This window comes from Agelaius tricolor, unplaced genomic scaffold (assembly GCF_023055355.1).
Source record: "Agelaius tricolor isolate 1412-34295 unplaced genomic scaffold, bAgeTri1.0.p SCAF_8, whole genome shotgun sequence".
NCBI lineage: Eukaryota > Metazoa > Chordata > Aves > Passeriformes > Icteridae > Agelaius > Agelaius tricolor.
The window spans coordinates 41407365-41424900 of NW_027269268.1; the positions used below are offsets into that span (position 1 = coordinate 41407365).

At 40.0% G+C, this 17536-nt stretch overlaps 1 protein-coding gene and 1 long non-coding RNA gene across 2 annotated transcripts; one reads left to right on the plus strand and one right to left on the minus strand.

Annotated features, from left to right (window-relative positions):
• Nucleotides 1–747: 747 nt before the first annotated feature.
• On the minus strand, nucleotides 748–15820 carry KLB (klotho beta). The gene is made up of 5 exons (XM_071432525.1): nucleotides 15083–15820; nucleotides 7949–8456; nucleotides 5386–5654; nucleotides 2748–3891; nucleotides 748–1109 (listed from the first exon to the last, which is right to left on the minus strand). The coding sequence occupies exons 1-5, from the start codon at nucleotides 15818–15820 to the stop codon at nucleotides 748–750; spliced, it is 3021 nt and encodes a 1006-aa protein (XP_071288626.1).
• On the plus strand, nucleotides 3876–5519 carry LOC139592515 (uncharacterized). Its single transcript, XR_011680030.1, has 2 exons — nucleotides 3876–4280; nucleotides 5005–5519. It is a non-coding gene; the product is annotated as an uncharacterized lncRNA (long non-coding RNA).
• Nucleotides 15821–17536: the final 1716 nt, after the last annotated feature.

The window sequence follows — 17536 nt, forward strand, 5'->3', positions numbered from 1 at the left end:
AAAGCATCCCACACATGTTAAAAAATTCCAAAAACGGCCTGAAGATCCACTTGTATAATGACAAGTGCAATTTACATTAATCACTCTATTGAGTGGGTTAATAGTTACTATTTATTTAGATGTTCTCTGCTAGTAAGTTTTATGGCTGCCCCATTTTGGAAATGAAAAATAGTGATTGCATATGGTTTTATCTCCAGTTCCATTTGCTTAAAACTACTTCACCCAATCTGTAAGGGTATCTCTTGGTCAATAATGGAGTTAACTTGGTTTTGTTCTTTTTGGGGGTATCTTCAGAAGCTGGCCTGGTACATTTCATTCTTGGTGTTGTACTTAGTTGAAGGTTTCTGGGGTTTAATAACACTTCTAAACCCTAACAGTTTCATGCTGAACAACACTCAAAACATGAATACACATCACAAGACTTTAAAAGGTGCATATCAGTTCTCAACAGTTGCTCTTTGCAAGTAAAGCTGTTTTAAAGGTTATTCCAAGGCACAGGAGGGTCATAATTTTTATATTTTTTTAACAGAAGAAGTTGTCTTCTAGGTAGAGTAGGTGGATAAAAGTAATTTCACTAGAAACAAGTGCCATGGCTCTTCTTCCTGTGGATGTGATTACTTGGTTTTTGAATGAAATGCTGGTGTGTGTGGCTGGAGTGACTCAGTGTTTTTCCACAGTTAGCTGAGTGGTATTGTCCACTGTAGAATGCAGTGATGGATCTCACTGAAAGTGGGCTTGTGCCCCCTTCTAAAATGAGACACAGATGCATTTGATGCTTTTTGCCTTAAAATGTTTCCTTCTTTTTCTTTTGTGAAAAATAATAATAGCTAAAAGCAAACTGAGGGTAGAGAAGAGGCAGCAGGCAAAGAATATTAATGGCTTCTTCTGAGAAATAAACAAGCAGAAGCTACACTGCTTTTCGTGGCTAGAGGGGCCACAGACTGAGTAGTCAGCAGGAAAGCCATTGTTGCTTATCAGGCTATTGTAAAATCTTACTGAAGGCTTTTCTTTTGAATCTGACGTGAAGAATCCAAATCTGGGCTTAGATTTTTCTTCAGTCAGTTTAAACGCATAGTAGCCTTTAATCTTGACTTTGTCAATGTAGTAGGCTGAGAAGGAAAAGAAACCAAAACAAAGTGTTAATAAAAAGTTACATTTCAAGTAAAACTTGCATACTTTCTGGTAAAATTTCAGATTTCAAATTGTTAGAAATTTAAAAAGTGTACTTTGTAAAATATTTACTGCTAATACTCAGTTGTCTCAATTACAAAGGAACAGTGCCTTACTGTTTTTAAAAAATCCTTATGATTTTGGACCTACCCCATGAAAACTGGATTTGTACAGGGTTGGAGCTGGGAGTTTGTTTTGTCCTGGGAAAAGCTAGATGCTGCTCTTAACTGGAGCCAGCTGCAATGGCTTGGGAGCAGCTGCCCATAAGTGCCATGAGAGCAGCTTTCCAAGAATTCCTGCCCTGCTCCAAACTCAGCTGCTCATCCCTGCAGCATGCATGGCTCTGTGTTACGCTGCTGCACCCAAGTGCTGGGTGAGAATACTTAAAAATAGCAGGCCTTGAAGTCATGTGCAGTGAGCGAGCATAGTTGGGAATGTGACCCAGACTAAGAACATGTAAACATTTCATAACTTAATTCCTTTAGTGATGTATTGTTCTTTTGTTTGCAGTATGAAATTAGCATGGAAAATAAATCAGCAAATGCTCATAATCATCACTACATTAGTCCTGTAGTAACTAAGAAGGCTAAGCACTGGAGAGAGAACACTTTTTTCTTGGTATTTAAAAGTAATCTGAAGCCATGCTTAGCCATGAGTAAGATTTGTCTCATTTTTATTAACTCCTCGAGAGGAGAAACCAAGTTACCTAGACTGTGTTTGATGTCAGTTACCTCAGAAAAACTTTTGAAACCCCCATGTCCTGATCAGGATCTCTCTACTGCTCAGCAGTAGGGAACAGTGAGGGATGTATTGCACATCTCATTTTGCCTGTATGGGTCAGGTACCAAGGCCTTGCTGGTAGCCTGTGTCCCACTGCTTTTCTTTAATGATTGGTTGGGGGAAGAAGGAGGGGAGGGGTGAGGTCTCTGCAGCATTTCTCATACAGTAAGCTGCTGCTGCTGCTGAAGATCATTGCCTTGAATGTTTTTGTCCTCTACCTCCATAACTCTTACTAGTTTTTCTCTAAAGTGAACAAGTAGATTTCCATATGTGCCCAGGAGAAAACAAGCAGTGGAACAAGAACTAGAGTCAGACTTTCCCTTCAACAGCAGCTGGTGCTGCTGGTGCCCTGCTGTATTTCTTCTGTATGTCCCTCCAGGTCGCTGTGAATTTGCTTGCACTTTCCTGTCCAATGAGTAGTTCAGCAAGCAAGGAGGCTCTGCCTTTTTTTGGAGAGTAGAAACTTTAATTGTTTCTTGGGAGTTGTTGGGCTGAAGTGCCACCTCCTAATAATTTCTGAGTAACTACTCTGCTGTATGTGCATGCCCAGAGAGCTTCTCTCATGGTTTAAACTGGAGGCAGCTGTAGCTGTGTTTTGTGCAAGGCACTTGATGCCATTCCTGTGTGTTGTAGCTGCCCTGAGTGTGGCTGCAGAGTTGGGCCCCTCAGGGGGCTCAGTGCTGCTGGCTCCTGCATCTGAGCCAGGACTGCTCACTCTGTCCAGGGCAAGACTTAGCTGTGCCTGGCTCTGAGCCATGGAAATGGCTCTGGGGAACTTGAATCTGTCATGCACTCACCTTTTAAAACCTCTTGTATGTACTTGCCCAAGTAATAATTTCGAAGTTCATCATTGTCCAAGGATGGGTCATCTATTCCATTTGCTGTGATGTAAATGTCAATGTCACCATAAGTTTTTTTGATCCACCTGAGAACTTTGCGCATTCCCCAAGGCACCACTGCCAAACGAGAAGGGGAGCTCAGGCAGGTGATATCCTGCAGAAATTGAATGTCACAATCAAATTCATACTGGCTTCCATTCTGAGGTTCATCAATCACAAATCTGGTGGTGAAATGATTCAGTGCATAAAAGTCAGCTGCACCTTTGACAAGCTGCTTTTCCTCACTTGTGAAGGATGGCAACAAAGTATATGAAAGGCCCTTTCTGTTTTTAAAGGTGATGTATTCCCTCATAGTAGCTGGATAGTCCCCAGTCTTAAATATGGGATTGGCAAACCAGCCTATTTCAAACTGAAGAAACCTGTTGGCAGCTTTTGAATGAGATTCAAAGAAGGGGTTGGCAGGCTCAGCCCAGTCGGAATGCAGGGACAGGGACACTTTGCCGTACTGAGAGGGCCGGTACCGCTCGTCGTACGTTCTCCAGGCCATGGCGTGTGCTAGCAACAAATTGTGTGCTGCCCGATAGGTGTCATTGCTGCTCCTCTTGTAGACATTGCTTAGCTGGTTTGGCTCATTTATTGTAATCCACAGTTTAACCAAATCACCAAGCTCCCTAAAACACAAAGCTGCGTACTCTTGAAAAGCGTAGGCAGTGGACTGGTTCAACCATCCTCCTGTCTGCAGCAAAGGACCCGGCAGGCCCAGGTAGGTGTGAGTTGGATAATACAAGGTGACCATGGATTGAATGTTCAGTTTCAGGGCTTCACTAATCACACATCTGTAATACCTAAGAACTTGCCTGTTGACCACTGACACATCTCCGTTGGGTAAAATTAGTGACCAGTCAAGTGCAAATCTGTAATGGGTGATTTTCATTTTTTCCAGGAGATCCAGTTGCTTTTTAATACTGACAAAATCTGTGCACTGTGCTGGTCGGGTTTTTAGCTTTACCCCTTCAACTTTGTGCAGAAGCCCATCTCCTGTGACATTCCAGAGGTACAAGCTGGAATCACAGAACTGTGGTGAGGAAGCTGCTGATTCTGCCTGTGAAAATAAAAATATGTTACAATGAGTTTTAATTAAATGAACATAATATCTGCTTGTGATCTGCATTTCTGCCTGTGTTTAGCTATCAATTAGTGGTGGATGTCAGAAGTCCCTGCTTAAATGCTCCAGGGGGAAGATGATAACCAACTCACCTATAGGGGATTTGTGCTAGTGGTCATCTTATCATTCTGTTCCTTTCCCTATGAAAAACATCAAAATAGCACTTTTTGATTACACATGGGCATTTGCCCTGCCACCAGCCTACATGACATGTTTTCACAGAGATAGCTCTCCCTGATCGAGTTCGCTCTGGTCATGCACACAGCAGTTCTCAGGCAGAGGCAGCTGCCTGGAGAGCAGGTGGTGAGAACAAGCACCAGAGGCAGGTATGGATTATTTTGGCACTGCTGCTGTGATAAAACTTGTAAAATTGAGGCATACTTATCTGACACAAACAGCTTGTAGCATTTAGTTATCTTTTCTATCTCCTATTAGTTAAAAAAGTTCAGAATAAAACATTTTTTGATATTCCAATTTTTAAATGCTTTTTCTAGGTTTCAAAGTAAAGTTTAAAATATTTAGATTGCTTTTTTTTTCAAAGGAAATGTATTTTTTTGTGTGTTGCATGTTAACAAGATATATAGAAGCTTAACTTTTTCTTCCCCTACAGTTGTCAGTCAATAGGTTAAATTATGGGATTTTTGTGTTAGTTTTTGAGCCTGGTATTTGTCATGGGACTGTTTGTGTGCAATGACAAGAAGGGTATCCCAACCTGCCCATACATACAATTAGCTTATTTACTAAGTTTAAAGCAGAAATAGAAGAAAAATAAAGTATAAATAGATCCTGTAGGAGCCAGTTTGGACAAAAGTTTGTATGATCTGTTTTCTAATGTGAGCTCAGATGGTAAAACCTCAAGGTTGGTTATCTTCACCTGTGCTATGTGACTTTGTAAAGAATGGCTTCTTACCCACTTGTCTGAGTGGCACTTAGAGCCAGGCCTAACCCAGGAATGTGTTTCTGCTGTAGACAAGACCTGGAGCCTGCAGGTCGCTCTGCTGCCACCAGCATAATCACCTTGTCCCTGCCCTTTGTCACTCTCTCCATCAGGCTTCACAAGCATCCCTATGGCCACACTGCAAACTGGATTTGGAAACCCCTGGTTGAAAAATAACCCGGTAACAATTGGTTGGATCAACTTGGTTTGAAATTTCCTCATCTGATGTGCCACATGGAGACACAAGCAGAGGGAGGGCCACGCTTGGAAGGGCACCTGCAGCAGGGTCTGCTGCTGCAGCAGTAGCCAGCACTCTGTGCCCAGCTCACCTGGAAACCTGGAAACACAGGAAATTGGACCAATGCAATTATGGCTTAACTTCTGTTGGCAGTGTGCATTGGAATTCTGGAATGCAAGGTGCTGTGTATGGTCATTTGTTCAGGGAGCTGCTGATCACTCTGTTGCCAGTGATCCACTTAATATTTTATGCTTACCTTGAGAACAGACTCGGTGATACCCCAGGAGAAGTCACAGGAGAACTGAGCTTGCAAGTTCGGGGTGGAATCCTTTGGGAAGAAGCCATTTTCTTGTATGATTTGTTTATAATAAAGTGCAGATGACTTGGGAATCCTTTCCTTTTTTTTGCTTTTGAAATCTACATAAAATAATCCACGCCTGATGTTGTAAGCATGCTGCCATTCAAAGCCATCAAGGAGGGACCAGGCTGTGTAACCAAACACATCTATGTTGTCGTATTTAATAGCTGCATAAGAGAAGGTAACATCCATGAGTCCTGTATTCATTACTCTAACATATATAAGGGATATTTATGAGAAAGCACTATTTATTTTGAAAATCTTGAGTATCTTCTCAATGTATTGACCCACTGTAATTCATTGCCAAACTGATGTATATATCTTAGTCTTTATTTACTAAAAAAAAAGGTGTCACTAATAAATTAAGGTGTCCTTAAGAAATTAAATTACTGTAGAATGCTTTAATTCTGCTCTGACCAAACAAGAAATATTATACCACATCCACGTTTGAAGTTGCATTTGACAATATGCCAGTACAATAATACCAGTAAATTAGAAACTCATGAGTCAAAATAAAGGGAGCAACAGTTGATCTGGTTTGTAACTTTGTCTTGAAGCTAAAACTCTCCACCTTTATTTGAAAGATGTCTGCAAGCTCATGGGAATGTCTACTCAGCTTGTAAATTGAAAAATCTATTTTGTTGGCATGGGACTGTTAACGACTTTAGAGAAGTAGGGTAGAGCAACCAGAGACTGATTTAGTTACAAAATGGGTGCAGTGCATGCAGATTTCTTCAGGCAATCTTGATGTCCCTCTTGCGAAGGAGTTTACATATGATCTTTTACATATAATATATGAGAAAGATGACAACACAACTGCTTTCTCAGATGTGGACCCTGATTCTTCAGGAAGGGCCCGCAAAGCAGCTGCTCAGCAGACACCAAGTAACCACAATGCTTTTCACCCCTGCAGGCTCGTGCCAGCTGGCAGCCTGCAAAGAAAAGTCCAAACTCCATGGTCAGTCATGTTCACTGCCTGTCACCACCTTTAAGCTATGAAATAACATGGGATAACTCCTCATGTTAACCTTATAAGGGCTGGAATGAGCTAGGGAAAGCAGTGATTAAGGAGGGTTGTTGAGGATTTTGACATAGACAGGTGGACAAGCCATATTTTACCTGTAGTCCACCACACCAGTAAGCCAAGGAATAAAGATGAAGTTTTGTGGTTTATTCTTTCCTAATATCATTTAGCTCAATTTTCTCAGGACATATAATTTTGCACCATTCTGTATTTCCACTGAACCTCCTCGCCCTAGTCACACCAGGCTGCAACTTGAGCAGAAAGCAGTTTTGCATGGTGCATGTATTGATGCAGCAGAGTTCCAAGGTACCCAGCAGCATGGGCATAGGCCAGCTGGATGTTTTCCTAGTTTCCAGATGAAATCAGAAAGCCCAAGAGCTTGCAATGTGAGGATATGGGAAGCTGATGGACAAGGGCAGAATACTGGAAAGGAGATGAGGAAATGTAACAAAGCAATACAGTGGCAAGTATTTTCAAAGAAGGCAACTTCTAAATTAGGGAAACCATGGGAGAAAGTACAAAAATGTCTGAAAATACTCATTGCAAAATGTAGAGGCAGAGAATGATGTAGAGGCTAAAGAGATAAGCTAGAATGGCCTTGCAAGTAAAGATGAGTACTTGATGTCTGCACTGAGGAAGGTTGAACAAATGGGAGCAGACATCAAGGGACAGAGTAAGTGATGACTGAGAACATTTTTGTTTGTAGAAGCATATTGAATAGACAGGGGTAAATTTAATTGTCAGAGCAAAAGATGCTGTGTTACTTGAGATGGTGCATGCTGAGATTTTGTGACCGTTTTAATGGGTAGGGGCAAAATTACTATTTTATGTATACTATATGGTAAAGAAAATTAAAAGTTAGGCAGGTGATAGGTAGAGATCTGGTGGATCAGAGTGAGAGTATGTTTGTAGCATTGTCTGCAGGAACAGTGAAAGGAGAAGGCAGAAACAGGTCAGGATCCTGACTGAGGGTTAGAGTGAGGATGAGAAAAGCCCCCTGAAAAATAAGGGGAAGGTCCGGGGCAGAAACAAAGGGCTGAAGGTAGGAAAAGCCAGGAGTTAACTTAGCTCCCTATGTCACCAGAGGTGACATTCACAGAAGATCTCAAGGCTTTTCTGTACCTACTATAGGTGGAGTCTGAGAGTCCTGCAGGAGTAATAGTTTCAGTATGGAAACCCTAACCCTAACCAACCCTAACCCAATGCAGATGTTGGACTTTAGCTTTCTGGGACAGGGACTATGGGTTTTTTCTGTTTGTACAACACCTGGCACCAATAGATCCTGATCCATGACTTGTACTCATGCAGTATAAATAATTAATGATTAACTTCGTTGCCATTATCTCATAAAAAAAAAAGACTAAATTATTACAGAGCTAAATATCAAACGATCAAAAGTGCTCTCTGAAAAATCCAACAAGTAATTTCTGTACAAACCTTGTAAAACCTTATTAATGAAGTTTTTCATCATGTAGATGGCTGTGGTGTCCTCTGTTTTCACGTGGCTGTCAGTGAACCAGCCATTCTCTGCAATCAAGATTCGAGGACTGTTGTACTCCAGCTTAATCCAGTTCAGCACTTCCCTCAAATTGAGTGACAAATTTTGTCCCATTTTTGGTAGAGTGTTTGGAGGTTTAAAGTTACTAGGACCAAAGGAAAATGCAAAGAAGTCAGCTGTTCCCTTGATGTAGGTCTTTTCATCTTCGGTAAAGTGTGGCAGAAACAAGAATTCATTTTTCAGTTCTTCTGGATAATCCCCATCCCCATGGATGGGTTTAGCAAACCATCCGAGTACTCTCTCCATGGATTTCTGACATTTAGAAATGTCCAATTCATCTTCCATTTTGTTAGGCTCAATCCAGTGGGATCCCAATACTATGGATATCATCCCCTTCTGGTAGGGTTCAAAGTGTTCTTTGTAGGTATGCCAAACTTTTGCATGAGCCTGATGAGAGAAAAATACCATTAAATTGTAATTTTAATAAGTCTCTGTGGGTTGGCAGCTAGAGAGGCAGGTAGGTCCATCTGAGTCACTGCAGGCTTCTATGGAAGCATCAGTGAAGGCACATGAATTACCCTGCACAGTTTAATGGGCAATCACTGTCACCTTGCAAGGCTCCTTGGGAGGAGGGCAATGATCAGAAACTCGTGTCCTATGACACCTTAGGGCTGTGGCTTTTTAACACATGTCTAAATTTCAGGGGAGATCCCAGCAGGGATAAGAAGAGCTGCTGTTACTAAGACACTTTGGAACAACTCTAACAATGGGATTTGAACTCTGTGATCTAGGCAGTCTTTCTCTGTCAAATGGTGATTCCTGATATGGTTAAAATTTCAAGCCATTTTTACAATTATTCCATCAAAGATGCATCTCATATGATATTTCATTTGTCAGTGGTGACTCTGTGCTACTAACTGCTCTGTGCTCTGGGGGTTACCTGGCCTTACTCTGATCAAACCACATCCACCCCATCCCTCTTCTTGGGATTTAGTTGTTTTATTCTGGCCTAGTCATATGAGCAGGTATTCAAGTTTTGATATTTGCACAATCCCTAAATGTAAAAACTTGGGCAAAGGACCCAGCTGTGAAGTTTGAACACAAATGTCAACTTATACAGCTCTGAGTGAGAATTTTGTTCAGGATTTTAGTTAATTTCTTCTTTGAAATAGCCACTGAAATGTATCACATCTTAATACTGCTTTTCTGATTTTCATAATGTTTTAGAAAGTGTGTCATTATTGCATGTCACAATTAGCTTCAAATGTCACACTATTGATTACATAAATAAGGGCATACAGCAGACAAAGCTTACACAAAACCAGAAGTGCATGGCAGACTGAGGAGCCACTAGCATTGTCAAAGTCCTGTAAGGGAACAGGACAGGTAGCTCAGAGAGGAGTGACCTGGACTGCAGCTTGAATCACATCAGGTGATCTGACACAGGGGAGGGGAGCTGGCCTCTCCCAGCTGAAGAGTTGTCAAGTAACTCAGAGTTTACCTCATGCCTGGAGTGTGGAATTACACTCTTAAGCTGGAAAGAAAATAATAGCTTGCACCCAGAGAAAAACATCAGGAGCATTGTGAAACACTGAGTGCTGAGTTAGATTGTCATCATTACTAAGCCAAACAGCATTGCTTACCTTTAACAATAATTTCAGTTAATTTATCTAGAAACACACAGCCTTGACAGTTTAAAAAAAAAATCCAAAAGGCCTGATGTCAGGTAGGTGTTTGTTTAAGCTGGGGGGTACCAAAGAATTAGAGTTTGTGAAATTTTGTGTATCAGTCGTTTATGGTTTCTAAGGTCATGCTTGTAACATTTGTTCAAAGTCTGTCTTTGAAAATACTGATAAAGTGACACTAACCTTTGAAATGCAGCTTCTGTAGCTGAAGAAGGAAGCCAGCAAAAATGGACCCAAGGCAAATTGCAAGATAGAGTTAAAGTATTATAAAATTGATTTCTTAGTAGCCTCATTGGAAAATTTAAGTGGCCAGTGCCATCTCCTCAGCTGCCCTCACTGTCCTCTCCTGAAAGTCCCTCCAGCCTGGGGTGGCTGCTGGGGCCAGGCTTACTCTGTGCTCTGCCCCTAGGGTTTTCTCACCTGGTTTGCAGAGTTTTTCTCCAGACACAGCCCACAATCACCACTGTTGAAGGAGAGGCATGTGGCTGTGCTGGCTTAACAAGAAACCCCCCCTGCACTCAGCTGTATGATGCACAGTGCCAAGGACCATGACAATAGCACCAGGTAAATCATAGCAATCACACTTTTCTAGGTGAAGTGGAGAAAAATGGCTTTGCCAAAAAACCAGCTAATTAGAACATGATATTGATATGTAAAAACCAAGAATCTCTCATCGTATTCATACCCATCTTCAGGAGGTGATTAGAAGAAAATAAAGTTACTATTAAAAAGAATGTGTATGGCAGAGGATATAGCCCCAGGTAAAACTCTAGAGGAGTAGACCTCAGCTATAAATAAGTACATTTAATATGAGTCAAGATAGAATCCTCATGTACAAATTTGTATGTATCACTGGTGACTGAATTCTGAGGATTAACTCTTGCTGTAGAAAACTTCTCACTCTCTACAGTAAGAGTTTTACAGACATAGTAGACACATAGTTGCCTACAAATCTGATTTGAGTTGCTAATTATCTGTAAAGAAGCTTAACATTCACAGATAGAAATGCAAACTATTGTTGATGGAATCAGCTGATTTATAGAACTTGCTTTTTAAGACCAGATATGAAACAAACATCAATTTAAAAGCTCTATCATACATCAAATTGGGTATTTTCAGTAAATCTTGACTAATCTTTTTTCAGTTAGAGTTTAATCCCTAATCTTTCACTTTCCTTGTTAGAGCAAGGACAAATGTCAAGGCTAAATACACAGTTAACGTAGGATCAATGTTGGGTATTTATTCTAGATACGTATGACTCATTAATTTCAGCATATTTTCCTGGTATAAATGTAGAAAATATGCCCTAGTCTTGAAAGTCACAGAGAGTGCTATGTCAGTTAGTACTAACCCTGTAAAAAGGCTAGAAAAGTCAACTTAATAAACTGAAGACAACAGTATTTGTTCTCTCTTTTTGAAACATTCTTATACTCCTTGAAATTCTGATCCTGTAATTTAACATATGCACATGCAAAGAGCTTTCAGTAGAGCAAAACTTTCAAATTCTTAAGATGCTGTAGCCAAGCATTTTTTCTTTGAAAAGCACTGAGTGTACAAAAAAATGTCAGGGGTATAAGGAGTTATTTTAGTGTGCTGGAAATCAAGAACATTTAGGAAAATTAGAATTGAAAAAAATTATAATAAAATTATTTGGGCCTTTTGTTTACTTGTTTGGTGTTTAACCCACGAAGAACTAGAATATAGTCTGATGATGATGTTACATTTCAGAAAAAGGGCAGGGCTGTGTGGCTTATTTGGAGAGTGTATTATTGTTAAAGGTTTTTTTGGTCTGTAGTAAAGATGCCCCATAGTCAGTAGAGCTAAAGCAGACCTAAACCCTGTCTTTTGCAAACTGACTCTCAATCCTTGTGAAGGACTGCCTACATCTCAAGGTGCAGGTGACTACACTTCTTGAAAGACTGTTATGAAGGACTGAGGCCTTGCTATCATAATTTGTTGTATGTTAACTGTCCTGCATTTGGATTGTGTTTTCCTTAATGATTACCAAGAAATCTAAGAAAGCTAACCTGAAAATAACAAATCATCAAAAAACTATGAATCAATGCTGAATTTTACATCATCACTGATGGCTACAACTAGTTGAAAAATCTTCCAGCAAAGACATTTACAAGCACAGATGATTCTGGTGTCCACCCTAGAGCCATATCTCTCAAGAGAGATTTATCTAAGAGAATCCCTTAGCAATTTACAATTAATAAGCATCAAAGTTCAAATTCCCTATTAATTGTGTAGAGGTAGTATTGAGTCCTTTGAAGTGGTCAGTGGCAATGATTACCCTCTGTGCACGAAGAGAATGCATAGTAACATGCAAATACGTTTTTTGAAATTGATATTTTTTAAAACTCACATTTGAAATTCTTCTTCTGAATTATTTCCCCAATGTGGATCTCCTAAGCACCCTGCTTATCAGCCTCTGATTCTGCATCCTCTACCTCTCTTTATATATCTTGAATAGCAAGGCCCATGAAAAGGCAGGTCTATCTCTCAAGCAGAGGTGTCTGGGGCACTCCCTTAACAGGATGCAAGGCTTGGAGGGAGCACAGGCAGGAGGTGATTCAGCATCAGCAATGCCTTGTGCAAGCCAACACACAGAGCTCTGGGGCTGGATGAAGACAGACCAACCCTACTTTTGTAGGAAGGCCCTAATATGATCATTATCTGCCTAGTTACCTACATGAATTCATTCATGGAAGCAGATAATTTTTTAATCAGTTCTAAAATGCATCTCATTATGGAGATGATCCTTGAGGTTCTCTTCCAACCTGGTATTCTATGAACTTTTTGATATACCAGCCAATTATTTGGGTTTTAAGACACTGTATTGCTTTTGAAAGCAATAAAATTGATGAGTTTAAAACTAAGAGGAATTTCTCCAGCCCTTTTCAAGGGACACAAAAATCTCCAGCAACTTTCAAATTGTTCTTACGATAAAATAATCCAAAGTCCAAAAAAGCAGAGGTTTGTGGTTTGTTATATTGTTTTTGTGATTCTATTAAACTTAGCTTCAGCACCATGACTGCAACAATACACAAGGAAATTAAACTAAAAGTAGGATTCATGTGAGCGCTTCATTTAATTTCTCCAAAGATACTACAAAAAGGTTTGAGAATGATTTTCAGCAAATTGCTGTGCAACAGTGTGGTGGCCAGATTAGCTTCATTTCAGCATTACATACCTGTTTTTCCTGCTCCGTATATTTAATGGATGGACCTGGTTTGTGCACAGGGTGGCACTGAGGATCGGGTCTGTCAATAGCCTGTCCAAAAATGAAGCCTTGACATGGACAAGAGTGTGGTTCCTCCTAAAGCTGATGACATAAATGGCAATCTTTTCAAGAGCTTTAACAGGCTTTGTCTCACACTGCCAAAACCTGACATATGGTTGATCTTTTCTTTTTGGGATAATGGTTTTGGTTTGCAGTGGGAAAGTAGAAGGTAGCCATAATACAATATCTGAGAAACAGACCAGTATCTACTGGTCATGAAATAAAAACCCCTGTGAAATCTCTTTAAAGAGAGAATCTTATAATTTTTCTTGATTCTCAAAGGAGAGATATTTCACAACACATGAATCCTGATTGTGCATCAATCATTCTATTAATACTGTATTGTCAACAATGCAAAATGAACCAGACATTTAAACTTGCACAAAAATCTTTGAGAAAGATTCTGGCTAGTTGGCTTGGAACATCCAGTACCAGATGTGACTTTTGTGGAATGGCTGTCTGGCATTACAGTTTATTAAGAGAAATAAATAATTATATCTAGAGACAAGAAGAGTTGGCTCATATCAACTGGTACCTCAAGAGTTTCCATTCCATTCCTAACCCTAACCAGAAAACTCCTGTTCTTCAAATACTTTACTCAAATTTGAGATTTTTCATTGATCTCAAATCTAGAATCTTCAGAAATTTTACAGTAGTATAGGAGAGAACTGCTAATACTTTAGGTAATGCTCATGGGGTTGTAGGAAGGGTACCACAGGAGAATAATTTCTGCCCACGGATACTAAAACAGTCGCTAAAGGATTGTGTGCTGCTGAAGGTCTCCTTAACTCTTCCATCCAAGTGATTTACTTTATACTCTAGAACAAGAGGCAACTATCAAATCAAGTCTGAGAGACAAATAATATTGACCAAGACAATTAGGTCAGTAATTTGTGTATCAGACCCAGCTGTGCTTGCATTCCTGGAAAATCCAATTGATTCTTTGGCAGAGCAATCACATTCCCTGTGTGTGGTGTGCTGCTTACATGGATTCTACAGAAACTGCAGAGACTGCCCAGTTGGTACTCCACATTTGATTGTGACACTCAGAAATGAAGGCAAAAAATATTGCAGATTTATATAATATCTTTTACATGCATTATATAAAATAGCATTTGAAAACAGAAAGAAGGATTTGGCATCAGTTTTCTTTGAGATGCTTCACAAGTCTTTATCTTTAAGTCATTCTTCTGCCAAGTCTGAAATCAGTGACTCAGGATGCTTGACAACTTTCCTGTGTGTAAAACTTCTATTGACTGCAGTGTGACTTTTTTGAAAAATGATGTTCTGAAGGTTCAAGGCCAGAGGTAAATACAAAAATTTGTTGGTTGCAGAATATTTTAACGACTCTGGCAAATAATTTTTTCCCCACATGCATACTTCTTTCTGTAGGATTAGCCCATTCAGATTTATTTGTTAATTACATGTGTGATGTATGGCAAGTTGTAGAAAAATCCTCTTTGTGACAGTTAAGAATAGTCTCAGCAGGGGGAATTATACTGGCTGCAGAGATGGGATAGAGACCTGCTCTGTAAAGTACTTTGAGCACGGCAGATGCAAAAAACACTGTACATCATGGAAATAATTTGAAACTCTCAAGTACTGAAAAGAACATTTGTTTTCTTCTGAACCCAAGATGTGCCAACCTTGCTAGTTCAGAAGCAAAAATTTTGCAATATGATCTTACTAAGCGAGAACAAATCACACTGACATATACATACTCTATGGCCAGTAAAGTTGATTCAATATGCAAATACAAATGAATTTCCTTTTAAACTAATAGAATAATCATTTCAGGATGACCAAATGTGTTTAACTAAATGTAAAGAACAAAGAATCATCTTTAAGAGTTAGAATTTGTATGTAAAAACTAATTTAAATAAAATAATAAACAAGCACTTTAAATAATTATTGAGTCAGCTGTTGTGACAAGAAATAAGATCAAAATGAGGCTTAATAGATAGACTGCCTTACCTAAAAGCTATTTGTTGGTGCTTTCACAATAGGTGATTTTCTAAAGAAACACTGATCACAGCACCAATTCCTCTTATTATTTCCCAGAGCAGTGCAAGATCAATTTGTGAAATCTTATTATACTGTACCTTGATCAAATTGTGTCCTACTGAGTAGACAGCTCTTATTTTCCCTCTCTCTCCTGGAGCATGAATACCTGTGCCATACCCATGCCAAGCAACTAAATATGGATTGTGGATTGTAATCCAATATTTAACACGATCCCCAAAGGTCTGGAAGCAAAACGTGGCATAGTCATTGAAGATATCAATCACTGATTCATTTTTCCATCCCCCGAATTTTTCTTGCAGCATCAAGGGCAGATCCCAGTGGTACAGTGTAACCACGGGGGCAATGTTTCTGTAGAGTAAAGAGTCAATAAGGGTGTTATAATACTGAAGTCCTTTTTCATTGGGAGCTGCCACCACTCCAGTGGGGAAGAGCCTTGACCATGAAATTGAAAACTGGTAAAAAGTAACTCCTAGAAACTGCAGAGCAGACAAATCTTTGTCCAACAGGGTATAGCTGTCACTGGAGGTGCCTGCACTGTCAGTGTCCCTGAGCTCCGAGCGGCTGAAGCGGTCCCAGATGGAGAAGCCCTTCCCATCCTTCCTCCAGCTGCCTTCCACCTGGAAAGCTCCTGTCCCTACCCCCCAGAGAAAATCTTTGGGGAAAGTGTCATATAAAAACATCTGTGTTTCGCTCACGGGGCTGAAGTGGGAGTCCTTTTTCCACACAGATCTTCCCTCTCCGGCAAGCCCAGTAACAATCCTTACGAAAACGAACGTCCAGAAAGCAACAATCTTCTCCAGTCGCTGGCCACACATTGTGCCAGTTTATAGTGCCAGTGTTAAAAATCAGATTTCTTGTACTGATGCTGAAAAAATTCCATTCTTTTGCTGGAGTCCACGCCGCGCAGATCGTTTTCATTTGTCACAAGCTGCTGGAGTGTCTTATCAAAGCTTCACTAAAAGCTGGTGATTGTAAAAGCCCTGTCAATGATTAGCCTGAACTGTGAGACGTAGAACAGATCTGAGAATGGTGTAATTTATAGGGAGGTGGCCTCTGCATGACCACTGAGACACCTACCTGGCTTCTTGCTGCAGCCTGCCTCTACAACAGAAATGCCAGGAACTAATTTATCATCATTTAAACGTCAGTCATTCTGGTGGGATAATACAGCTGACAGAGGGCCTAAGAAGCTGTCACATCCTTTATTTCTTGTGGAGCTGTATTTCAAGAAAGCATGAATGCAATTCACACTACATAATCACCAATTTAAAGGAGATCTATCCTGTCTGTGTAATTGGATGGCTGGAAAGGCAGTGCATGATTCCTCAGTCCTACCCTGCTCAAAAAACCCACCCCTACTGAAAAACTCTTCTTGGACTTGTGGGAAATTTTGTTGTGAACAAGAGATATACATACATCCAAATAACTATATAAAAACACAAAGCAAGTCAATATTTCTTTCAAACAACAAATGCAACCATTTTTCTATACTATATAAAAGTCTCCTGCACAGCACTACACACAGCAGCAGTACAAAATCAACAGGGGACTGTTCCAGTTCTTACACAATTTTCCTGGATTTCTTCAAATAAACACAATTAGCAAAGATAATTAGCCCTGAAAAATTATATTTCAGTATTGATTATTTTAACAATTCATATACACAGCTGGAGCATCAGTACAGCAAATATTTATACAGCAATTTTGCAGTATAATTTAATCTTTTAACATGTTTAGCAACAGTATGTATGTTGAGATACAGTCAATTTACTCAACACAGTAGGACTGGTGCCTGCCATTTTTGTTTTTTCTTGAAGTACAGTAATATAAAGTGTAATAGTAATAGTCACATAGTAATAGACATATAGTAATAGACACTGTGTGACCACAGCTGCAGAAGAGCCTTGAGCAACAACACAGAAGTATGAAGTAGCTTTGTGTGTAAGAGAGGTACACATTGAAATCTGAGCATTTCAGATTGGGACAATTAATCAGTGGAGCAGAGCACTCTGCTCAGATGAATCAGCCCTGCTGCCATGTGGGCCATGAGAGTCCAGATGCTCTGCTGGGCTACTGCTGCTTTACTGCTCCTGCTCCCTGTGGGACCATGCTCTCAGCACTGCAGAATGCCACTGACATATACCTTTAATTTATCAGTAAAGCTGATTAATGAATACAAATGGAAGCCATTTCATTTATTTTTAGGATAAACAACAAAACGCCCATGCTTGTAAGCATTTCTCTGCAGAGCCTTTACAAGAAACATTTTCACCACAGATGAAGAAAAAGCCTGACATGTTCTGCACTCCAGGTCCCTGGTGGTGGGGTAGCCAGGCATTTAACACGAGCCTCTCCCCTTACCAGCAGTAACTGATCTACATTTCTCAGCCAAGATCCTACCACATACAGGCAGCTTGGGAACAAGAGGAGCAGACAGGGACTGTACAAAATTGGCTTACAATACATACTGACATGTTTCTTTTTGTTCTATGGAACAGCATTTAAAATGCTGTTTCATAGTTACTGTATCA